This window comes from Geotrypetes seraphini, chromosome 1, assembly GCF_902459505.1.
Source record: "Geotrypetes seraphini chromosome 1, aGeoSer1.1, whole genome shotgun sequence".
Taxonomy (NCBI): Eukaryota; Metazoa; Chordata; class Amphibia; order Gymnophiona; family Dermophiidae; genus Geotrypetes; species Geotrypetes seraphini.
The window spans coordinates 321,170,469-321,196,622 of record NC_047084.1 but is presented as its reverse complement, the minus strand read 5'-3'; the positions used below and the strand labels follow the sequence as shown (position 1 = coordinate 321,196,622).

The following is a 26,154-nucleotide window of genomic DNA, read 5'->3' as shown; positions in this document are numbered from 1 at the left end:
TTGAAACTGTAGGGTTATTGTTACATTGTGGAAAATACTATAAACACCTATATCTGATTATCCATATAACTTCCTGACTGAAAAGAAGGTTAGACTAAACCTATTTAGCCCTATAGCTAGACAACTAAGGGGTCTATGTATTACGTCATGTTAGAACTGACATACTGATACAAATTACTGATTATTATATCAGGGGTGTTACCATGAAATTTAATGCCATATGTACAGAATAAATGAGATGCAAATGATGGCACCATCAAAATGGGCTTGATAACCTGCCTGAAAAGGATTAGGTCCCAATTCCTGCCCCATACTTTCTCTATCATTTGGAAGACAGGTGCACCCGGGGACATATTGTAGAGGCAAGAAATGATCTCCAAACATGTCTGCTTTATTATCAGCTTCACATCTCTTTTATATTATTCTACATGAATCAGTGTCGTCAGCTAATGTCTCTTTGGAGCGTCTCTATCTCTGCAGTGATAAAGAGGACCCTTGGAAAACATTAGAAATATCTGTGCCAAAACTGATCTGGGATGGCTATGTATAAATCCGGAAAAAAAAATTTAAATTAGCAACATCCTAATTTCAGCTAAAACAAGAGAAAGGAATTGTATTTTCCAATTTGTTTTCAATTCACAAACGTGCCAGCTGTAATTATTGAGTATATATATCTGTATCAAGGAGCAAAAGGTCAAGAATAAAAATATCACTAGCAAGAAGTTAAAATGTCGAGCGAGCACTACGATAACCAATACCATGATATTGGGCAATGAATAAGGGAGAGCTAGCAGCTGGTATCAAGGGTTTCCCCTCTTTGCACCAAAGTCCATCCAAAAGGGCGGCTTTGGGCACCTGCCAAACGCCAGGCATCAAGTTCAGAGGGGGGGGGGGTAACAAAGGACTAGAAGGGAAGAGAATCCTGTTCACCCGTGAGACCCAGGAGCCCATTTAAAAGAAGGGCTTGGACATCGTGAAAATTGTGAAGGGTAATGGGGTGACCAAGGGTCAGAGGAGTAACCATCTCTACCTCCATAGCACAAGCAGCCAGGGAACTTGAACAGGAGTGACTATAAAAAAAGGCAACAGAGCGTAACTTACCGCCATGTTCTCCCTTCATGGTGTTACAATGGTCCCAAACAAAGAGATAAACATATGGGCATAAGCAGGAGAACCCAAACCTGAGCTAGAAACCAAAGCACATTTCATGAGTCCATCTGATAAGAGCAGTCATTTCAGAAACCAGGGTCTGTCTCAGAATCTGGTCATAGAAGGAACAAGCAGAGATCCATTGGCGGCAGTGACCAATCATAGCAAGAAAAGTAAGCATGTCTTTCTTGGTAGCTGGGCGGGGCAGACCCAGAGCAGCAGCAGTGCGGAAAGTGCAGATTTTCCTCTGACCATGAGACAGGACAAAACCCAGGTAATTTCACTTCAGATTTACACCAGTGCAGTTTATTTTGTGACACCTTGTGACCACACACAAACAACCATTATAAAATGTGCAAACTATCAGCCTGACAGGTCTCCTGAATTATGGAACAAAAAAGAGGTATAAAATGAGGGGCAGTGCATTACTGTAGAATAGCCCGAAGGGCAATGGAGTCAACATAGCCCTGGGGCATTCCACACCAGGTATACTGTTGCGTAAAGGTGAAGGCAAAAAAGAGCTGAAAAACCTCACCAACAGGGACAAAAATAAAACATTCTTTAGGACAATGACAGAAAAAAAATCATTGGCTGCCGGTGGAATGGTGGAAGAAACATAAGTGCAATGAGAATTACCAAAACATTAACAGCCCTAAAATCTAGGACGAAACGGGGAATGCCATCAGCTTTGACAACAAGAGCGATGGGCGTATTATAAGAAGAGATGGTGGTTTTGATAATGCCGGAGAAAAGAGAAGTGACAAGCAGTGGAATCACACCATACTACTTGATAAAAACAAGAATGAGTAACTTCAAAGAAACACTATAGGGGGGTCAGTGGAAGCCCACACTGAGAAGTCTGGGGGAAGGGGCAAAAGCATTCATGCACGGACCCTGATAATGAAAGTTGCTTGTATACAAGCTGCGAAGGAAAGATCTTAGACTGATTCAAACAGCGCTTGCAATTCATTCCACATAACAGCACGTCCTACCTCAGTGTTAAACATTGGTGACACAGAAAGATGTGAGCTGAAGAAAGAATGTCATACACACACAGCCGTACAAGTCTCATTTGTCTAGGAGAATCCTAAGTGCCTTTATGACTCATTACAAAAACAATATAACAATGCAAAAATATTCGCTTATCTTACCTTATAAGCGAGGTACAGTAATAAGAGACAATAAAATCTTATACTCTATAAAAGTTTTAACCTTACAAATGACAAAGTGGGCAGGGGGGGGTTCTATAAATAATTTCATTCTTCCCGAAAGAATGGCAGCTGCTTATATTCACGAGGGGCGCTTACCGAAAGTACCCCGAGAATTTTCCCCAAAAAAACCTCCATAATAGAACCCAAAGCTTGAACTTAAAATAAGGGATGGGTACAGGTCACCACTACCTAGTGAGTATTAAAGAACAGAAAAAAAAATCAGAAATACTCACAAAATATTGGTGATATCATCTGCCCATCCCGGACGAGCCCCCAACTGAAAACGATTAGGTCCCAATTCCTGCCCCATACTTTCTCTGTCATTTGGAAGACAGGTGCACCCGGGGACATATTGTAGAGGCAAGAAATGATCTCCAAACATGTCCGCTTTATTATCAGCTTCATATCTCTTTTATATTATTCTACATGAATCAGTGTCGTCAGCATGTGACGTAAACACAAACCATATTTGGACACAGGTCACATGAAACTTTAAAGACATCAGCATTTTTCCTATCTGGAGATTGGAGTCCACAGAGGGTGCTGTGGTCAGCAGAGCTTTTTTCTTATCTATAGCTGTTTGTAAATATGGCTTGTCCTTGTACTCTCTTCAAAGAAGGAAAGACAAACAGGGCCTGGCTTTACAGTTTTAAACAACATATGCCTAAGGAAAATTACCAAGGTTCATGATACGTGTCCCTTCACTGCCTATGGCCACTTTAATACTATGGTACCCTGCCTTATCCTCGTGTGCTAAATTAATGTGGGCTCCAAGGGATTCAGTATGGGAAGCGGGAGAGTGGTCCACTTACATGTTGGCTTTCTGTCCCTTCTCTAAAATAAAACAAAGACTGCATCTTTCTTCCTAATAGATAATAGTACTCCTGAGTCATAACTTTCCTTCTATGCCATAGTAGGTAAAGATACTTTATGACCTTATGTGCAATTTAAAAGGATACTCCAATCAGTGTTTCTCAACCCGGTCCTGGAGTACCCCCTTGCCAGTCAAGGTTTCAGGATTTCCACAATGAATATGCATAATCTTGATTTCCATAGACTGCCTCCATTATATGCAAATTTCTTTAATGCATATTCATCGTGGCTATCCTGAAAACCTGACTGATAAGAGGGTACTTCAGGACTGGGTTGAGAAGCACTACCCTACATCAATCTAACTGCAGGATTAACTTATGCTGGCACTGAATATCCAGGTTTATGTTGCTGGTTATCTCTTAAACAGTTAAGTGTGATATTTAGCCCTTAACCACCTAATCAACACCACATAAATATAGGACTGATATTTATACAGATTGATATGGAAGAGCATTATCAATATGACATCCAAATCTGATTGTGGATGTTTTGGAAAAAAAATCCAAAAATCCAATAGAGAAAATGGCTATTAACAAACCAGAAAAACATCTTTTTCTTTTATCATTTTCCTAATGTGTTTGCCCTCAGTATCTTTTTAAACCATCTTATTTAAAAAAAAAAAAATCCCAAAGAAAAACACATAAAAAATTAGCCATTGTAATGTAGAAGAAACCAGCATTCTTAGCTCCTTAACTTTGATTATTTTCCAGTCTGAACACATTGCCTTGTTCTTGTCTGAATGCCTTTGCTACTTATGACTTTTCAGCACTGAGTAAAGCTGGCTTTCTTGCCTAAATTATCCACATGAACCCTTGAAAAGACATTCTCATTCCACCTCAGAACTCGCAGAAGCCTTGGGGTGACCGAATAGAAGTGCTTTGTTTCTTACAGTGAAAAAATGTCATAAATTTCTGAGGGGTGTTTTCTGGCATTCTGCAGGCCAGGATGTCCCTAAAACCAAGAGGTTCCCTCCCCCCTTGTCTACCAGATTGACTTGAGAAGTCTGTCAAAATAGAACTAGTACAAAAAATATGCAAATAAGTTCCCAGATGAATAATATGCAAATTCCGCTGGGATTTCACCCTAAGCGATTCAGGTATCATGGAAGTCTTAGTCGCACATGCTTTTTCACTCCACCCCAGGTATTCATAGGGGTTGGGTATTTATTTCCATGCTCTTTTCAGGATTTCCTGTCTCTATAACAAGGTTTCTTTCTTTCTCCAAGGATTCCCCCCCCCCAAATTCTTTATTTCCTTCATTTTGCTCTTGATCCCCCTTCCTTAGGAATACTTCCCTGGGCATACTCTTGGGTCTCAGATATCTCCTGTTATTCCCTTTTCTAAGAAGAACTGGCTCCACCCAGGATTTAAGGGGTCTCCTTTGGGAAACTCAAGTCAAGGGCAAGTACTGCTGAGGGTCCTCAGGGGGCTGTGTCTTTTCTCTTTGATCTTGTATCTTGCCTACTTTATCACAACAGACATCCCAACATAGCAGTGGGGTACCTTAGGGGGCACTCTAGTGAACTTCACATAAAAGGTCCTAGGTACACATCTCACCATAACCCTTTACATTGTATGGTGAGCCCTCCAAAATTCACCCACAACCTACTGTACCCAACTGTATACCTCCCCAATAGCCCTAATGCCTGCAGGTGTCACCTATATGTTAGTACAGTAGGTTTTTCATGGGTTCACACTTTCCACCACAAGTGTACTAGTTAGAGTGGGATATGGATCTGGGTCCCTCCTCTGTAGTCCACTGCACCAACTATTAGGCTACTCCAAAGACCTGCTTGCTGCTCTAATAGGACTGAACATTACATCTGAAGCTGTCATACAGACTGGTATGTACTGTTTCATTCATATATTTAGGGGATGGGTGGGGTCAGCAACTACTGGAGGCGTAAGGGGAGGCCATGTCTTCATGCCTCCAATGGTTATCTGGTCAGTTTGGCCACCTTTTTGATACTTATTTGTTAGTGAAACAGTCTAGCCTCAAAAATCCAAGTTTTCTTCCATTATTGCAGATAAACATCCAAATCAAACGTCTGCCCTAATCCCACCCAAAACATGCTCCCTTGAGATTTAGATGCACTTCAGACAAACAGCATAGAAAACCATCTACAAATATGTTTCAAAAATGGCAATTTGGATATTTTAGCAAATATACCATTTTCTGGATGTTTTTCTCTTTGAAAACGAACCCCATGGCCACTTAACTTAGGCGGCTAAGTGCTGAATATCAGCACTTAACTGCACAAGTGCTGAATCTGCCCCTGAGCCAAGCACAAAAGAGCCGGCTTTCATATTGCTGCTAACTGGCTATCCTTATGCTCTGCCCAAGGACTCTGCGGTTAGTACCACCGAATATCCTGTTTGCCAATACATATATGGCTTTGAATATAGGCCGGTAAATAGCTACCAGTGCTCTCATTGGAACACATGACTTCTCGTTTTCTAAATTCAGCACTCTCATACCCCTTCTTTTCTGCATCATCTACTTATTCCATATGCCCCTTCCCATTCCATTTGCTCTGCCCGACAGAATCTCCTCATTATTCTAAACACTCGACAAATCACCTACGACACCACTTGCCTTTTCATTTTTTCGGTCACTGGCCTGTCTCTCTGAAATGCCCTTCCTTCATACTTTCAACTTGAAACCTCCCTAGACAGATTTGAGGCTGCTCTTAAAACTTTTTTTATTTAACGATGCATATAACTAACGTCCACTCTAGCCTCTCTTCCCTGTCCCTCCACAGCAGCCTGAGAGGTCAACCTGCATTTCCAGTCCATTCTTCCTTCTTTCTGTTCCCCCTTTTCTATCAGTTACTGTTGTTCCATTTTACTCCCACTCTTTCTCCCTGTTTTTACTCTCCTATTTCCTTTTCCGATACCCATTATCTAATATTGGTTCATAGTCAGTCGCGCGCGAGACACCAGCACGCCGACAATGGAGGGCAGACAATTCAGCGCAAGACACCAGCGCACCGCGGGAAAACTTAGTTTTAAAGAGCTCCGAAGTGGGGTATGAGATTGCGATTGTCCCGTCACCCAAATATTGTTGTATACCACCTAGATGTTCCTCGATAAGTGGAGGCATCCACTTATGAGAACAATTTGCAAGGTAGAATTTCGAAAAGTAACACTTATGGTCAGGTTGATACCAAGACAGGAAACTTCTGAGCTGATGTGTGACACTGATGCACTCCAAAAGTTCTAGTTGATGCTATATAGATGTGGAAGTCTATGTATTAATTCTTATGCAAGCATTAATGCATACTGGAAAGGTAATTCTATAAACTGGACATTTTCTGCACCAGTTATGCATGGAAATGACTAGAATAATGGTGTATATGCATGTTTGTGTGTACAAACTCTTGAAAATGCCAAAATTCTACCTAAGTACTGTTCTGTAAATATGCACTTATCTTACATAGTATATATTTGACATAAAGGCATACATTTGAGAAGGACTCACACTTACATAAAAGAATGCACACTATTATTTCACTGACTGGATGAAAAGAACTTAGCTCTTGAAAGCTAGTCACAGGTGTAGTAAGCTAGGCCAGAGAGGTGATTCGTTTTTTTCAGTCCCAGTGCAAGAAATTTGTGTTGAATAAATCTACAAGTCCTCTTTGACATCTGCTGTATAATTTTAAACTTGCGAGTTAGTCACATAACCTGCAGACAATGTTCTTTGGTGCATTAAAGGTGGAACATGCTAGAATGCTTGTAGTACTGTGATGATCATGTTCTATATCTGCCCAGCACCATTTTGAGAGGAGCCGGCTTTACTACCATTGGATTGTAAGAAGCAAGGAGACATTGGAAGATGGCATATATCCCCTGAAGTAGCCCTTTCCAGGCGAAACAGAAAGCCTTTTCTGTCGGGATTAGGAGTTGAAAGCCTCTTTTGAAATTTCACACCTTCAGATGAGTGTATTCCTTCCTTAATTAAGATTTTGTGCTCCATGTCTCCAAAAACTACTTATATAAATGAAACTGAGCTGTGGCCCTCGCTATTAATTTAGTTAAGTTTGGGATTCTGGTCTTCAGTGTTTGACACAAATAACACATGGAATTTCGTGTTCACAGCTGTCACTATATGTTTAAAAAAAGCTTTTGAAAAAAAACACGACTCTGTATGAATGGAAATGAGTGATTTATCTACTTATTTATATGTATGCGGAGTTTTTTTATAAACCCGTGATGATGTGTTGAGGGCTGGGTACTTGTGTAGTCCCAACCTCCCACAATTGAGGTTTATTTTTCTCCGTTTTATTATGATTTTTCATACAGTTTATGTTATGTCAGCACCTTTTGTATATATGGCCTGAATGTTTCCCTGCTATTAACTACATTCTACAATACATATTTAACATATATCTATATCTGTAGCATACATGCCGTGTTTTAAAATCAATGGGACCCAGAGTGTGATCAGTATACGGACAGCCTTGGTGCTCTACTAAAAGTACCAAAGCCCAGCAAGGTTTTATGCCCAGGTAAAGGCTTTTGAAAACTGATCAATACATACTTTATACACATACAGCACAATGGGCGTAATTCTGTAACTGTGCACCTATACAAATTCTATAAAGGAAAATAACACCTACTTTTCCTTTATAGAATAAAAGCATAACTGAGTATATACGGACCTAATATTCAGAATTATTTAAATGGCCAGGAGAGGCTTCTGGCCATTTTTATCACCTGTCTTTGGCTAACTGGGCATTTTTCAGTAGCACTTAAGTGGATAGTGCTTTTGAAAATACCCAGTTAGCGTCCAAGCCCAAACTGGCTACTTTGGAAGCATACTGGAGGCAGAGTCAGTTAATTACATAAATAGGCATAAATGACAATTCTCTCCCCCCTCTACAAAACCGCAATAGCGTTTTTTTAGCACAGGCTAGCGTGATGAATGCTCATAGGAACTGTATGAGTGTCGGGAGCAGCGCAGAGCATTCAGCGTGCCAGCCTGCATTAAAAATGGTTTTGTAAAAGTGTGTGGGGGGGGGGGGTTATGTGGTTCTTTATAGCTATACTATACTTAACTGCCTATACTCGCATTTTGGCTAGCTCTAGGATAACAAGGTTACCCATTTCAGAAGGGAGACTTTTGTGGCCAGTCCTGGATTTCTGCCAGTTTCATCCTGGTGCATTATGGGACTGGCAGCACTGATTTCAATGGATAGAATCATGGACTACAAATACTATACTGCTTTGGGATGTAATTTTGAAACTAGGACTGGCCAAAAAGTCTCCCTTCTGGAATGGATAACCTGGTCACCCTAGCTAGCTCCATATACCCGGAAATTTAATGTCAAAACCTGGACCTGGCCCAGTATTGAAATTCTGGGAGATAATGCTGGTGGTAGTCAGCAAAACACTGATTATTGCCGGCACAAGCATGTACGCTAGCCAAAAACCTGGAATACTTTGCCCAGAGTATGTAAAATACTAAGTATGTATATAACTGCCATCTAAATATTAGCACTTACGTTATAGACTCATTCCCATAGTGCATACATATTGTGACCAGCCAGATACAAGCCCTGCCAGAATGCTAGATAAATTAAAAAAAACAAGGGTAAAAGTAGAAACCCGGCAGGAAAAGTCCAGGATCTTCCAGGATGAGTTTGAGGAAGATAATATAAGCCACCACCAGGGGAGCTCTAGAGGCCCCTGGTCTACTGCTGACACTGCCAGATCAGGACACGCCCCTAGGGTAGATAAGCCAGCAGTGGCAGTCAAACAAGGAAGCCGGTTAGGGAGGAAGTTTGGGTCTTGCCTCCCTAAAGATCCACCTAAGCCAAACAGGGACAACCGTCCTGTTCCCATGGATTGGACTGAGGCTGAACCAGCTAAGGATTTGCCTGGTCTCAGCGAGGAACTTATGGATTTTGAGGAAGCCTGTTCTGGCTTGGAAGCTAATTATCCTGAGAGTATGCAGGTGGACTTGGCTTGTTGCCACAAACAGTGAGTGTGGTTGCTGTTGAACTGTTTGTGTGCTGTTTTTCTTTTCTTTTCTCTAAATTGTTGGTTTTTGGTTATTGTGAGAAAGCTTAGTGAGATTGGGGAGAGGTTTTGCTTCCACCTTGGGAGGGAATTTTGAAAAGCTATCTATTGGCTTTAATTTGCAAAACCTAATGCTATCTCCTATTCCTGGCATTACCATAAACCTGCCAGAGGCTTTATTTAGTTTTAAGCACTGTGGAACTGCTGAAACTAGTGCACTGAACTGGGTTGTTGTATATTGCACAAACTACTTGGGAGTAGCCTTGTGCTGGCTGAGGAGAGCTGAATCCTCAGCTACTATTTGGGACTTTATTTTGTATTTTGTATTTTTGCTTTGCTGGAGTTTTGGCCTACTGACATTTACATTTTTTCTGATGAACTGTTTAACTTTATGTGAGAGATCAGTAAAGATGAACTATGTTTGCATGAACCTGATTTGTGAGTTTTGATTTTTTTCTGGTTAACTCCAGTCCAGTCCTGCAGGGTGACTCCATGCCGGGTCACATGCTAATGTACTGTGTTTTGTAGCCACCAGTATCTCTACTGTGCCCTGCTCCGGGCTACCGGGTGGCCACAATATGAGGGTTGATTCCCCCACCCTGTTCCCTGCGTACCACGTGCGGCCCCCCTCCTCCTTCCCTTTCCCCATACTTTTAAATTTCTCTGGCATGAGCAGCATGCTGCCCACATTGGTATTGGCTCTCCTGTGATGTCACTTCCTAGAAATGACGTCAGAGAGAGCGCCAAAAAGGTACGGGGGAGGGCAAGGGTTAGGGGGAGCGAGCAAGCGGGCAGGCGAAGGGGTGGGTGGAGAGGAGGAATGGTACCGCAGCACCCTTAGGAAGACTGTGCCCGGGGCAGACCACCCCTCCCCCACTTGCTACACCACTGGGCTGATTGAAAAGTTATGACACGGCCTCTGTTTTGCTTTCCAAGAAGTAGATGTAGAAACGCTGTGCTGGTTCTTATGAAGCTCATACGTCAACATAGCTGAACCTGCAGTTGGGTCACAGCAAGAGGAAGAACTTCGTCCGTTTCACCATGGCAGATGAAGACGTGTCTGTGAGAGTATGCAGTGTGGCTAATTTTTTCACTACCATATGCTTGCCAGAGGATGTGGTAAGAGCAGATAGCGTTGCTGGTTTTAAGAAAGGTTTGGACAAGTTCCTGGAGGAAAAGTCCATAGTCTGTTATTGAGAAAGACATGGGGTATCGGTAGCATGAAATATTGCTACTCCTTGGGTTTTGGCCAGGTGCTAGTGACCTGGATTGGCCACTACTGGGCTTGAAGGACCATTGGTCTGACCCACTAAGGCTGTTCTTATGTTCTTATTTCAAGAGTTTCATTACCGCTCTTTCCAAGTTTAACACAAAATTAAATTACACACCTCTGGTGTTCTCTCACAGACACATCTTCCTCATCTGCCAGGACATGACACATAAACTTCTTCCTCTCGCTGTGACCCAACAATGAAGACTACAGCAGTCGAACTGCAGGTTCAGAAATGTTTATGTATGAGCTTCACAAGAACCAGCACAGCATTGCCACATCTGTGTCAGGCAGTCTCATTGCTCTTCAAGCAGGCCTTGCACATTAATACACAAGCACATCAGAGGAGTGTTCCCAGGCTTAAAGTGGGAGCAAAAAGTGCATTTAAAAAAAAAAAAGTTTATTAGCGATTGCAACCCAGAGTGTACAGGTATCCAACAGTACAAGGACGCAAGGCGCACAATAAGTACAAACTGTATGAGAAACTCAGACAGTATACAGGAAAATGATTGTGATATCTTTATACATTCCAGTCGCAATCTGCAATTTTGTTCTTTTTGGTACCATAGATTTCCCCCCCCCCCCCAATCGCAATTCACGTTCTCGAAGCACAATCACACCATCCAAATCTCAGCATGCGCACCACATACACACCACCACGCACACTCAGGCACTCACTCCTCCCTGTAGGTCCCAAAGAAAGAAAGAAAAAAAAAAAAGATAAAGGTATATTCAAGATGGGTTGTCCAGCTGTTCCAACTGAACACCGGGACACGATAACAAGGCAGCTTTCAAAAGCCCCACATAGCAATGATGGTCCATTGGTTGTCCGATCAGGCAGCCTCCTTTACTCATTGGCTTCATAGGGTTGCTCAGGTGGCCTGCTATGAAATGCAAAAAGTGCATTTATACGGATTTCCCAAAAACATGGGCCTGTGGAAAATGTACCCACAGAGTTAATAGATATAGAATTGTGCATATACTTGTCTGGAATCAGTTTTCAAATCCTTCCCTTTGAAAACTGGTGTAAAATCAGTAAGTGAATTCCTGGGCCATGACTAGCTTGGCTTGAACATCAAAATGGATTTGTTCATTTTCTATTTTATGGATAAGTAGTTTTTCCTTTCTTCTTTTTCTTCCAGTTTTGTTGGAACCAGCATTGAGATCTTAGGGACCCCATGGTTTTTTTTTATCAATGACCACACTATATTTATAACAATATTGATAAAGAGCCTCAAAGACTCAACAAGCATGGAGAGCAGGGCAACTGCCCAAATTAACTTTGCTTTTCTGGAGCACAAAAAACTATCATTGGCTGGTGTTGCCAGAGAAAAAGAGCACAACTAAAAACAGAGGAAAAAACAGAGTGCTCCCAAAAATTTGGCAGCACTATTTAAGGAATTTATCAAAAACAGTCAACCTCAGCCAGGAAAGCAAAATTGTATGGAAGAAAAGGTTCTCTAAAAAAATGCAGAAATATCAAAAATAAAACAAACAAAAAAAAGAAAGTAAAGAGAAGACTTGTTTATAAAGAAAAAACAAACTGAAGCAAAAGAGTAGAACTTATCTTAAGTATACGTAGGGCATCTTCTGTTCCCGCTTCAGAGAGCCTCTTCATGTCAAGCACTGAAACAAAATGTGCCACGCTGAAATCCTTCCAAGCTACAACAGTTCGCTACCGGCTGAACATACTTCCAATTGCAGTCTCCAATCATGCAGTTTCCCATAGAGTTTTTCAAATAACAAAATAAAGAAAAAAATAGACAATAAAAAGGAGACTTATCTTTAAGCTGGGAGTCTTTTGTTCTTGTTTCGGTGTGACTCTATGTGCTCAGCACTTAGGCAAACAATTTGTGCCACACTGAAATTTTCCAGACTGCAACATTTTATTCTTGGCTCTCAGCTCTCAACTCAACTTGCTCCTGACCTGCTTCAAAAAAGTCCTTCGGTTTGCTATAAACATACAATCTCCAATTCAGCCACTCTTTCATTTTCAAACTAATTGAGCTCTGGAACGAGTTACTGCTTTCACTTAGAAGTCTATGTCCCTTTGTTTTATTTCGGAAAGCTCTGAAAACTTTCTTGTTTACTAAACACTTTGGAAACTAAGCCATTCTAGATTTCATTCTTTTTTTATATTTATGTAATATACTTACATTATTATAAACCAAGTCAAGCATCTTATGGTTGAAGCCCTGGTCTATAAAATTAAGTTTTAATTTAGTTTAGACAGTCTCTCATAAAGTGTTTTGGTTTATATAAATCAGGGGTCTCAAAGTCCCTCCTTGAGGGCCACAATCCAGTTGGGTTTTCAGGATTTCCCCAATGAATCTGCATGAGATCTATGTGCATGCACTGCTTTCAATGCATATTCATTGGGGAAATCCTGAAAACCTGACTGGATTGCGGCCCTCATGGAGGGAATTTGAGATCCCTGATATAAATCATACAGTCTCTGGACAGGGAAGGTGCATGGGTGAGTTGAGATCTTTTATCAATGATTATGACTCTCTCCCCACCCAAGGGATATAAATACTGCCTCTGGTGAATCCTCAGCTCTGAATGGCTCTGGTATGGAAGGGCACATCTGAAAATCAAGGACCTTCTACATAGAAGTACACAACAAGATCACCTGACTGGCCCATTTCAACATTCATCCCCTGATATTTAGCTGGCGGCAGTCAATGGTTTGTTTTTTGTTTTTTTTTAAACACTGATCATTGCCGACTAAATTATGCCACAGTCCATGTCCAGGCTCTGGCACTGAATATTGAGACATAATTCCAGGCCGCCAGGCCACCTGGAGTTTATGCAGGCCTCGTGGTGGCTTTTAAAAATAGTTAGACTTTCAACCAGAGAGGTGCTCAGAACCTTGAATAAAGGTGATGAAAAACACTAACTGGGGAAAACCCCTATAAGTGTTTCAATGCTCTATCATTACATCTTCTCCATTGGAAGAAAGAAATCCGTGAAAAACTTGTGCAAAAACTTAACTGGTGTCAAAAATATATATATATAATATAAGCAAAGCGTGTTTGTAATAATGTGCTGAAACTTAGCTTGCACCCATGGGTGGTTAGGAAGCAGGCTCACTCCAGCAGGCTCTAATGCGTTTCGCCATTGGCTTCCTCTCTGGTTGAAAGTCTTCTCTTCTATACATATTTTTGTTTATTTGTTTGGTTCTATCCTTTGGGAGACTACTTGCTATACTATTGACCCAGTATATTTGATTGGAATTTTAAAAATAGCTGCCACAACCTCTCTACACAAAGTACTGTGGCTGCCGTGAGAGGTCATAGCTGCCATTTTGAAAAGACACTGAGAGGGGGCAGGAGAGAGGGGTCTGTGCTTTTACCCCCAAAGACCCCTGCTAGGCCACCAGTATGTGTGGCCTATTTATTCATTGGTCAGGCGGGGGCGGGGTGCATGGGGAGGAAGGAGAGAGAAAGTATTGTTGGGGGGGGCAGGAGGGGTGCCAAATTTGGTTGTTGTTGTTTTTTTTTAAAGATAAATACTTATGCAAGGATACAGTGGGCCAAATATTAAGAGCAGTTTAAGTGGACCTGCATGTCACTTGCCATTTAGTCAAACAGACACATTGAATAACCTGGTCAACAGCAGCAAACACTATGTGGGCAATTATATAAAGTGATTCCTAGAGGTAGGCACCACTTACACACAACAGTGGCACCACTTAAAAAATGTTTCTGGGGCCGCATAAATGCGCAAACGCTGCAGCAAGACAGAGGAGGGAGCCGGCAAGACGGTAAACACCCGGGGGCAGCAGAGGAAAACACTGCATCACCCTCAATTGGGACCGCACAAAATACTTCACGGGGCTGCAGGTTGGACACCCCTGCACTAGGTGCTCTCCTGTAATGTAGACTCTACGTGCTATAGTGTCTAACTGTAAGATGTAGGGTTACCAGACGTCCGGATTTCCACAGACATGTCCTCCGGGGATCTGGATGGCTTTTCAAAACCCGGAATTTTGTCTGGGTTTTGAAAAGCTTCTGATGTCAGGATGGCATCTGCGAACGCGCGGATACAATGCGGTGACACCGCACACCCACACGCAACATCATCGCGTCGCATGCACGGATGCCATCCCAACGCACGAACGGGCTAACGGGGGGTGGAGCTGGGGGGTGGGCTGTGGTGGGATATGGGTGGAAATGGGCAAGCATGGGGGCGTGGCCATGGGTCCGGATTTTCCTTCGGGAAAGTCTGTTACCCTAGTAAGGTGGGCACACACATGACTAGAGCATGGGCCATGGCACGTCTCCAAGTTACAGCAAAATCCCCGGGTTGACAAGCAATTATCGGCGCATTAAATTTACATGCACAACTTTCTAAGCATATTCTATAAAATGATGCACCTAAATTCCAGGGCATAGATCTCATAAGAGGGCATGGAGAGGGAAGGTGCACGGGCGAGTTGCGGGCATTCCTAAAGGTTAACTGCACTGTTATAGAATGTGCCCAATCTGTGCACAACTTATGCACAGGCATTTAGGCCTGGTTTTCAACCTCCTGGTATACAACCTCCCCACCGACCCTAACAAGTAACCAACCCTATACTCTTCTTCCTTACTAGTATTCCTCAATTCTCCTCCCTTCCCCAACTTCTCCCCTCTGCCTCCTCTATTAAACCTTCCCCAAACTATAATCTCCCTGCATCTACTGTGTAAGCATCCCCCAATTGTAACTTCCTAGAAAAGCCCAGCTATCTTATACTATAACCCACTTAGAACTGTAAGCATCCCCTAAATTGTAACTTCCTGGAAATGTCCAGCTGTCTTATACTGTAATCCGCTTAGAACTTCAAGGTAAAGGCGGAATATAAGTCACTAATGTAATGTAATGTAATAAATGCCTGCAATTAAATGTTAGTTGCACAGACAGGCGCTACGCATGATTCTTTAAACCACACCTAACACCAGAGGCTATTTATAGAATCACGCCAAGTGCTGACCTTTTCAGGGTCAAATATGTGGGCGACATATATAGAATTTATTCCTCAGTTTATAAAATATTATAAACTATGTGTGCCATTTGGCACGCCAAGTCACGCCAACTTACACTTGCTATTGACATGGTATAAGAGAGTGCGCCTACAGATGGGTGTGCCAATGCCAACCTTAAATGGAATCTTAGTGCCAAGATGCAGTTTTAGAATTGGTGTTAGATGCCTAGCATAGGGGCATCTAAACTAATGTGCCAATATATAGAATTGTCCTCTATTTAAGCAATAGCAATCTCTAGTTTAATTGCCCTGGAGATAGATGCTTCAAGCCAAAGCTAAATCCATTTAATGTAAAGACAAGTGCAGTCATCTTGGTGGTAGATAACATATTTTTTAATGACTGACCGTTGTCTTCACATTATTTTTGAATCCCTACACCAGTGGTGAGATCCCATGGGCTTATAAAGTCAGGCCTCAGCCACTGCCTCTCACTGATGACTGACTGGCAAAAATAATCCATTATTTGATAGTGTTACAATACTTTCCTTGTCATTTTGATGACTAAAATCAAATAGACAACTGGCTGTAATGGTCTCTTTTATGTTAGAGGATTTAACAGCATGAAACAGAAATTCTTTTTATTGAATTCAGTGATCATTTTTATTTTAACTGTACAGAGCCCAAGTGAAATATTCATTCTGTTGAGAAATGAAGTTGTAGCAGATGTTGAAAACATAGAAGTTGAGTTTACTACAAAAGGCCAGAAAATGAGAATACAGCCAAATGTTTGGAATGAGAAAGTCCTGAACATAAGACCATTAGGTAAGGTGAAATGGGTGTAATTTGTCTGTTTTTTTTTTAAAAGGGGGTTGCTTTTGAAACACTCTTAACTCATTTTACTTTCACTTCCCTTCAAAAACTTATTGTTTTTAGGTGTTTCCTGTCTATGAGGTTTATATACCAAGTATTAAAATATTTCTCTAGAGACAAGCTAGGGCATGTGACATTAGAGAAAATGAGATATGCATTTTATTTTTAGAAGAACTTACTGTCACAAAAGGTTAGTTTGCAAAGGGTCTAGCTGTCTCAAGGCTGCTTGAAGGAGATATGATAGAGATACTTAAATACCTTTGTGGCATAAATGCACAGGAGACCAGTCTATTTTAACCAAAAGGAAATTTGGGATGAGGGGATGAAGATTAAAGGGGATAGACACGGAAATAATTTAAGGAAATACTTCTTTACAGAAAGTAGATGCATGGAACAGAATCCCAGTGGAGGTAGTAGAGACCAGGACTATCCAAATTCAAGAAAGCTGGAGACAAACATATAGTATCTCTAAAGGAAAAGAAGAGATACTGAATGCTATGGATGGGCACCCTGGATAAACCATGCAATCTTTATCTGTCACCATAAATAGGATGGCTATATCTCCTTTCAAAAATGGCTGGGGAACCATTCTGCATAACACAATAGCAACAGAAGAAAACTCTATCTACTGGGACAGAGCGAAAGTCCATCAAGCCCAGTATCCTGTTTCCAACAGTGGCCAATCCAGTCCATAAGTACCTGGCAAGATTCCAAAAGAGTAAAACAGAAATAAGCAGTGGTTTTCCCAAGTCCATCATAATGGCTTATGGATGTTTTTCTTAAGAAATTATCCAAACCTTTTTTAAACCCTACTAAGCTAACTGCTTTTACCACATTCTCTGTCAATTAAGTTGAGTTTAATTATACGTTGAGTAAAAAAATATTTTCTCCAATTTATTTTAAATTTACTGCTTTGTAGCGTAATTATATGTTCCTAAATCTTTGTATTTTTGGAAAAAGTAAACAAGCGATTTAGGTCTACCTGTTCTACTTCACTTAGTATTTTACAGACCTCTGTCATATCTCCCCTCAGCTATCTGTTCTCCAAGCAGAAGAGCCTTATCCTCTTTAGCCTGGCCCTTTCCTTAAAGGGAAGTCATGACATTCTCCTTATTATTTTGTTACATTTCACTATATCATTTCCAATTCTGCTACGTCTTCTATGAGATGTGATGACCAGAATTGCACACAGTATTTGACAAAAGACCAGCCTTAACCTTGAATTTAGATTCTGGAGGGATAGTGACTGGGCAGGAAGGGAATGAGATCTTTTTGGGAGATTGAGTGTAGAATTCAGAGAAATGCTGGCTGAGAGGAGGGGTAAAAAGTTCTAAAGGTGCTGCTTGAGGAAAATATTCTTTATAAAATATACAATAACCTGAGGACTTGCAAGATTAAAGAGATATTTTGCCTGGAAACTACTAAAATGCAGAAAATATGCAATGTGAAAGTGAGCTAAAATATTATTTGATAGGATATATAAATATACAAGCTGTGCAAAAAAAATTGAACATATCAGCATCCCTTGCAATATATTACAACAAATATAAGTTGCAATATTTCATGAGGATCACTAGAGGGCAGAAGAAAAGCAAACTCAAATACTGAGGCATCTGCTATTCTATTGATGGCCACCAAGTAGGTAATTATGTGCTACGTGCTCATAAATTACTTTTTATAAAACACTGACTGACCTAAAAATATGCACCCTGACATGATGGCATGTTTTTGCTGGTGGGTGTACACAAGTATGGAGTTTGGGTAGAGTATGGTAGAATTAGCACATACTGTATAAGCATAGATTATGAAAAATGTTGATCAACATGTATGTAGGTGCTCTTGAGCAGATGTAAATGATCATCCCTACATTCAGGACACCTTCACTGGCATTTTATACAGATGAGTAGGCTCCTACTTGCCATTATAAAATAGAACCTATCTAGGCATCTCTCTAGATGCCTACCCATGGCAATGTTATGAAATTACCCTTCCCATGTCCTGGTATAAAGAATATGTTGGGTGTCCCACACCGCAGGCTGCTAAGCAAGATGGAATCGATGGGGTTAGGAGAGACACTAACTGCATGGGTCAATGATTGGCTGAGTGGCAGACTTCAGAGGGTGGGGGTTAATGGTACCCTCTCTAAAACATCGGAGGTGACCAGTGGAGTGCCGCAAGGCTCGGTCCTGGGTCCACTCCTTTTCAACATATTCATAGGGGATCTGACTCAAGGGCTTCAAGGTAAAATAACACTATTCGCCGATGACGCCAAACTATGTAATATAGTAAGTGAATGCAGTTTACAGAATTATATGGCGCAGGACCTGCTTACATTGAAAAGATGTAAGCATGTGGGATCCCTACGAGGGTCAAGATAAGGAAATTGGGTCATTAGGGCATAGACAGAGGGTGGGTAAGCAGAGTGGGCAGACTTGATGGGCTGTAGCCCTTTTCTGCCGTCATCTTCTATGTTTTCTATGTTTCTCTGCCATTCACTAACCATTCAACAAAAGACACAGTAGGACTGAAGGAAAGGATCCTCTGTAGGTCACAGTTCATTCATTAAAGGCAAGTTCAATAGGTCAAAGTGTTATTTTTCTCTGCTGAAATGTCCCAGTCCTGTAACTCGTTTTCCTGAAATACAAATTTCCTCCAATCAATAATTAAAGCTTAGTTGGGCTACAGAGTCCTCAGTGAAGCAAAGGAATGTGGTAACCACAATTCACTCTCACTTTTACACAAGCGTCAGATAATTCTTTTAGTCTTCAATAAGTATACTCTACCATCCCTAATTTTCTAAATATTATTGCAGCTAGTAAGAGAGTAGTTTAGTAACAAGTTGCCTACATGTGAAGGGCAAGTGGGTGCCTGTTTTATTAAGATACATAAGTGCGTCACGTCATGGACTGAAATGTTTTTAAGCTTCTGTTTTTTCTTTGTGTTGTATAAGCTTTTCCTGCTGGCAGTGTCATGGTAAATGTCTACTGTGAAGGGATCGTTAAGACAACTACAGAGATTGAATACTACACAGCAATGGGGGAGATTGAATACCTGCTTAGGAAAGTAGCTGATCCAATAGATTTTGTTTGCCAGGTAAGTTAACCTTTACATTTAGTTAATGAAAAAAAAAAAAGGATAAAGACACAATGCAAGATAAAAGAACATGGGCCTATCTTTAGTTCCAGTAGCAATCAACACTGTTTGTTGATTGACTGGAACTGAGCAACTGATCAATACCAAGAGGTCGAGGAAGAGGTACAAGACGCGGGTATGTGATGTGTTCATCTGCAAGCAAATCAATTTGCAGATAGCAAATCCATCAGGGTGCAGTCAGGAAGAAAACCTTCCCTTAGGGTGACAAATTGATATGTTGAGTTAAAGAATGCACAATAGCAGAGAGGGATATATTGTACAAGCTTGTGTACAGCAAGATCTCTAATACTGCTTGTTTGCTTCGTTTCTGCAACAGAAATTTGGATGACAGCTCTATAGGATAACATTGAGAAATGCACAGATTTATATCAAGTTTCAAACTATTTGATTTGATGGCAAAATCCAAATCCAATGCGATTTACACTTAGGGCTTCTTTTACAGAGCTGCGCTAACGGGTTTAGCGCGTGCGACTTTTAATCACGCACTAACCCCCGCGCTGGCCGGAAAACTACCGCCTGCTCAAGAGGAGGTGGTAGCGGCTAGCGCAGCTGGCGGTTTAGCACGCGCTATTACACGCGGTAAACTGCTAGCGCACCTTTGTTAAAAGGAGCCCTTAGTTATAAAATCGGGTTAAAAAAACAAAAAAATCAAAGTAATTACGGTAAACTAGACCGTTAGTACTATTTTAACAAAACAATACATGTGAAAAAGGGAGGGGAAAAAAATTTAAAGGATTAAATACAATTCATAAACAAATAAAAAGGGTTAGGTAATGAAACAAGAGGTTGGGGGAGGTTACCCACTTAATTTTTGCCTACCAGCACTACTAGTCCGCTGTAAACTTAAAGTATCCTTTGAGATGATTCAGTTAAAAGAGTCCTTAAAAAGCCAGCTTTTTAGAAGACTTTTAAACTTACTAAGTAATTTTTCTTCTCTTATATTGATTGGGAGTGAGTTCCAAATTTGAGGGGCTGTAATAGAAAAAATTGCGTCCCTCCTTGAATAAATGAATTTTAGTGAAGGCAGTAGCGTACCAAGGGGGGGGGGACGGTCCGCCCCGGGTGCAGCCTTAGGGGGTGGGTGCACAGCTGGCCTGGTCCCTATCGCGCTCCCACCCTCCCAGCAAAAGCAGCATCGGCGCCATTACCGAAAAAGGTAATGGCGCCAGGCCTTGGAGCACCGAGGCAGACTGCTTCCCCCCCTAACAGCCGAATCCCCGCTGACCCTCTTATCTCTCCCCCCCCCCCCCAAGTGAACCTTTCCGACCCTCCCAGCGAAAGCAGGAAATCTCCGTCCAGTAGCGTCGGATGCTTCTCTGCTTTCTCCTCCCTCTGCCGCATCAATGATTGCATTTTTTTATTTCTCATTATTTGTTTTATTTTTATTTGTTAATTTGTAAAGTGGTGATTGTTATGTATCAGTTTTTTTCAAATTTACATCTACTGTCTTTATATTTTACACTGTATTAGAGGACATGTGTTACTGTTTATGTGGTGTTGCATTGTATCCAGGGTCTGGTTTCTTGGCGGTTCAGTTTAACTTTTGTCTACATATTTCTATTTTTAGTTTGTGATTATTCCATATTGGGCGAGGGTGTATCTCTGTTCTGTGTGTATGAAAAGAACATAGTTTTCAGTTGGCATTGACTACAGGATCAATTGACTGTGCGGGATCTGGCTTGTTTAGTTTTACAATGTATGTGTTGGTGTTCTAGTGCTCACTGCAGTCTTTAAGATGTTGCCTTTTCCTAGGTACACTCTTGTTGTGCGATATGTGGATTGTTACTAAAAATCATATTTTTCATATAGATGGGGGAGTCAAAAAATGATTGGCCCCGGGTGCCACATACCCTAGGTACGCCACTGAGTGAAGGGACTAATAGTAAAAATTTTTCTTCGGATCTTAAAGATTTTGTGGGAGTAGAAGGGATTAGAAATCTTTCTAAGAATGCAGGAGCTTTGTTTATTAGTATTTTATGTGTGAGTAATGCTATTTTATATGTAATTCTCTGATTTACAGGTAACTGACGCTTTTCCTTTAAAAGGAGAGTTACACGATCAAACTTTTTTCTTTTAGTGATTATTTTTATTGCAGTATTTTGAAGAATTTGCAGTCTGCGTAATTTCTTTTAAGCTCTCCACTTGCGGTTTGTGAGGGTTTCTGATTTCCAGGCAGATTCATCCTTGAATTTTATGGCATGGGTCTTAGGGCTCCTTTTACTAAGCTGCGCTAGCGGTTTTAGAACGCGCTGCATTGCCGCGCACACTAGACGCTAATGCCACCATTGAGCTGGCATTAGTTTTTACGCATAGCACGGGGGGAGGGGGGTCAGCGCGCACTAATCTGCAGCGCTCACTAAAAACGCTAGCGCAGCTTAGTAAAAGGAGCCCTTAGTGCGTTTTACAATTTGTAATTAAAAAGGGGGGAAACAATAAACGAGTAAGTACTCACATAACAATACTTGACCAATTAGAAATAATAGAAAAATATGGAGAACTACAAATTAACAGTAAAGAATACATGAAAGGTAAACCACGATGGGGAGGCTAGGGAATAAAGATTATGAAATAACTCTGGCTGTAACCTAATCTATTTAACAGTCGATTGCATCTTGGAAAAGGTAAGGCTTTAGATTTCCCTTGAGCTTATCTAAGTTTTTTCTGCCCTGATATGAAGAGGTAGGGAATTCCATATTGTAGGGGGTCGTGATTGTGAATCAGGTAGCCCGACGTGTGCTAATAATTTTCAAGGATGGCGTATGAGGCAGATGCTGAGAAGAGGATCTTAGAGCTCTTATAGGATCATGTGAAATGAGAAGTTTATGGATAAAGGCCGGTTCTTTAGTGGTTTGCGTTTTGAATTAAAGGAAAGCTATTTTATATATGATACGGTGTGGAATTGGCAACCAGTGAGCTGATTTTAATAAAGGAGTAACATGATCGAATTTCTTTTTATTTGCGATCATTTTTATGGCCGTGTTTTGTATCAATTGTAAACGTCAGATATCTTTTTGATAGTACCCTTATACAGTGCATTACAGTAATCGAGCTTATAGCACGTGTATGGGAGCAAAGCAAAACAAATCACTTTCACACTTCAAAAAAAGGCCTAGAGGGATGTAGATTGCATAGAGCAGCAGGTACAAACCTAAACAAAGGCATAGAGTAGGTAAGAACATAAGAATTGCCATAAGAAGGTCCATCAAGCCCAGTATCCTGTTTCCAGCAGTGGCCAACCCAAGTCCCAAGATTTTATACTGCTTATCCTAGGATAAGCAGTATAAAATCTTGGGACCTGGGTTGGCCACTATTTTAACAAAATAATAAGCAGTGGATTTTCCCCAAGCCATTTCAAAAATGGCCTATGGACTTCTCTTTTAGGAAATTATCCAAACCTTTTTTAAACCCCGCTAAACTAACTGATTTCACCACATTCTCCGGCAGCGAATTCCAGAGTTTAATTACACATTGTGTGAAGAAATATTTTCTCGGGTCTCCCAGCACATTAGAAGACTTGCCCGGAGGAATACAAGATGGCGGACGCTATGTAGCTGTGCTCGGCAGGCTTAGCGTTTTTTCTTCATATCAATACTTGAACCAGATACTTACTTTGTCGGAATGCCTCATGCGAAGAGGAAGGGGAGTGTGAGAGCGGGGCAATTGCCGCTGCTCACATCGTCTCCAGCCCAGCAGTCAATTCAGCGGTTTTTGCAGCCGCTGAGCCCAGCCGACGCCCAGATGTCCCCGCGGCGGGAGAGTTCCGCGTCGGACCTGAGTGAGGGAGCACTCGGGTCTCTGGACTTGCTGACATCGTTGTCTCCACCGCATCTCTCTGCGCCCCCATGTCCAGCAGAGGCGCAGAGTGTCGAGCTTGGCCCCGAGGGAGAGGAGTTGGAGACCCCGGAGCAGGCAATGGGAGGAGCTACTGCCCTAGCTGGAACGCTGGGTGGAAGGGCTGCTGAAGGAGAAGGAGTACCACCAACAAGCACCCCAGCAGTGACACTGGAGATACTTTTGGAGGCTATCAAGAGACTGGATGTGAAGGTGGAGAAGACTGCCTCAGATATTGAGGTAATGGTTAAGAAAATGGATAACTTTTCTGAAAGTTTGCTAAAAGTCAAGCAAGAATGCATGGATAAAATACAAATTGAGTCAGCTTCACTGAAAAATTCAATTACTACCATTGTTAAAGAACAAAATTCTACAGCCCGTAAAATAGAAATGATTGAGAACTTTAACAGAAGATTGAACTTGAGAATCCTAAATTGCCCAAGGATTTCGGCAATATCACCCATTGAAATTTTGTAAAAAATTTTGGTAGAATGTTTGAATTATCCGCAAGATCAGATTCCGCCTTTAAATAAAGTATACTTTTTACCTACTTCAAAAAGAAATTTAGATATACCTAAGGGTGAGAATTTGGTTACTGATAAAGACTTGCAAAATATTAGAGGAATCATCTATGGAAGTTAAAGAAAGAGGAACTTTAATTGTTAACTTCATCTTTGAACAAGATCTTAATGCAGTTATGAGGCTATTCTTTAAAAAGTCTGGATCACTTTTTTGTGGTCAACGTTTATGGTTATATCATGATGTAACTAGAATAACCCAGGAAAGACGGAAAATGTTTTTGGGCATGAGAGAAGAGACAAGGAAGCTAGGTGCTACTTTTTTGCTAGCCTATCCATGCAAATGTGTCATTAAGTTTAAGGGCCTGAAATATGTGTATTTTACACCAGATCATCTACGTTCCTTTTTAGATCTCAAAGGTTTATCTAGTGGAGGGAATGTAGCTTAAAGGAAATGCTGGGTTCTAGCGTTTAAGTCTTTACTTTTATTTTTTTGTTGTATTATTGTAATATTACTCCCTATAATATCTTTGTTTTCTTTTCCTCCTTCTAATTGAGGTCTAAGGAAGAGTTAAGTTTCATATATATTTATTTTAAAGATCGTAATGTTTAATGATGTTTTTCTTTTGGAACATGATTCTGTATTTCTAAATCAAGTAGTTATACTTGTAAAGTATGTTAAATTCAATAAAAATAAAGTTATAAAGAAATATTTTCTCTGGTCTGTTTTAAATTTGCTACTTAGTAGCTTCATCGCAAGCGATTCACATCTACCCTTTCCACTCCACTCATTATTTTATAGACATCTATCATATCACCCCTGAGCCATTTCTTCTCCAATCTGAAGAGCCCTAGCCACTTTAGCCTCTCCTCATAGGGTGGTTGACCCATCCTTTTTATCATTCTCTGTACCTTTTCTAGTTCCATTATATCTTTTTTGAGATACGACGACTAGAACTGCACACGGGCCGCATGTGGCTCTCCAGGTTTTATTTGCGGCTCGCGGTCTGGACGCGATCAACAGAATTTCTCTTCCCCTTTCCCTTCCTTTTGGAGCAGCAGCGTGTCTGGCCGGCTCGTTCCGTTCAAAGCCGCGGGTTGGCGGCTCCTCGCGCTATCCACTCCTGCATCGGAAGCCTCTCTGACGTCACAACATCAGAGAGGCTTCAGACGCAGGCGCGGATCTCACAAGGAGCCGCCACCTGCGGCTTTGAATGGAACGAGCCGGCCAGACACGCTGCTGCTCCACAAAGAAGAGAACGGAAGGGAAGGGGAAAGAGAAATGCTTCTGCTACATAGGAAAGGGGGACCCTAGGGAAACGCTGCTGCTGTACAGGGTAAGGGAGAAGGAGGGAAAGGGGAAGAGAAATGCCTCTCCTGCACAGGAAAGGGGGAAAGGAAATGCTGCTTCTGTTGCTGCTGCACCCAATTGGGGAAAGAGAGGGAAGGAAGGAGAAGGGAGAGGAGATGAACAAGAGAAGAAGCCAAGTTCATGGGAGGGAGGGAAGGAAAGGAGATATCAGACCATGGAGGGGGAGGGGGAGATGCCAGGGCATGGGGGAAGGGAAGGAGACAGATGCCAGACCAGGGGAAAGGAAGGAAGGAGGGAGGGAGAGAAAGGAAGGAAAGAGATGCCAGACCATGGAAATAGGGCGGAAGAAAAGAGAGATAGGAAGGGAAGGGAAGACATGGAAACGTAGATTTTGAAAAGAAAGCAGAAAAATTGAACATTAAGTTAATGCCAAAGATAGATGCAAGGCAGAAAGTGAAGACGGAGAGAAAAACAGTCAAAGGACAAGAAGGCCCTGGAAACATAGTGGAAAGCACAGAAAAATAAAGTCACCAGACAACAAAGGTAGGGAAAATGATTTTATTTTCAATATAGTGATTGAAGTGTGCCAGTTTTGAAAAAGAAAAGATATTAAACTTTAAATGTGAGGGCTGCAGAAAAAATAGAGTACTTGGAGGGCTGCAGAAAAAATAGTTAATGTCTTATTAAAGAAATGACAATTTTGCATGAGGTAAAACTCTTTATAGTTTATATATCTTTCCTTTTAACTGTTAAAGGAAAGTTTTATAAACTATAAAGAGTTTTACCTCATGCAAAATTGTCATTTCTTTAATAAGACATTAACTATTTTTTCTGCAGCCCTACAAATCCAAAATGTGGCCCCGCAAAGGGTTTGAGTTTGAGACCACTGGACTAGATACACCATGCTGGTCTTTATCAGTTACTGTGTTATTCTGGTCCTTATGTTAGAAAATCTATTCATGTTTTGGATGTCTAAAA

At 41.2% G+C, this 26,154-nt stretch overlaps 1 protein-coding gene across 2 annotated transcripts in view; it reads left to right on the top strand.

The window, feature by feature from the left end:
- Window positions 1-26,154, top strand: part of BANK1 (B cell scaffold protein with ankyrin repeats 1) — a 395,667-nt gene that overhangs the window by 1,114 nt on the left and 368,399 nt on the right. Inside the window, exons 1-3 of one of the 2 annotated variants that reach the window (XM_033956942.1) lie at window positions 13,097-13,213; window positions 16,170-16,314; window positions 19,313-19,455. In XM_033956942.1, the coding sequence (XP_033812833.1) occupies window positions 13,211-13,213; window positions 16,170-16,314; window positions 19,313-19,455 (291 nt within the window). In that variant the 5' untranslated portion in view covers window positions 13,097-13,210. Of the gene's footprint in view, window positions 1-13,096; window positions 13,214-16,169; window positions 16,315-19,312; window positions 19,456-26,154 lie in introns of those variants that run through there. The other variant, XM_033956933.1, reaches the window with a different exon arrangement.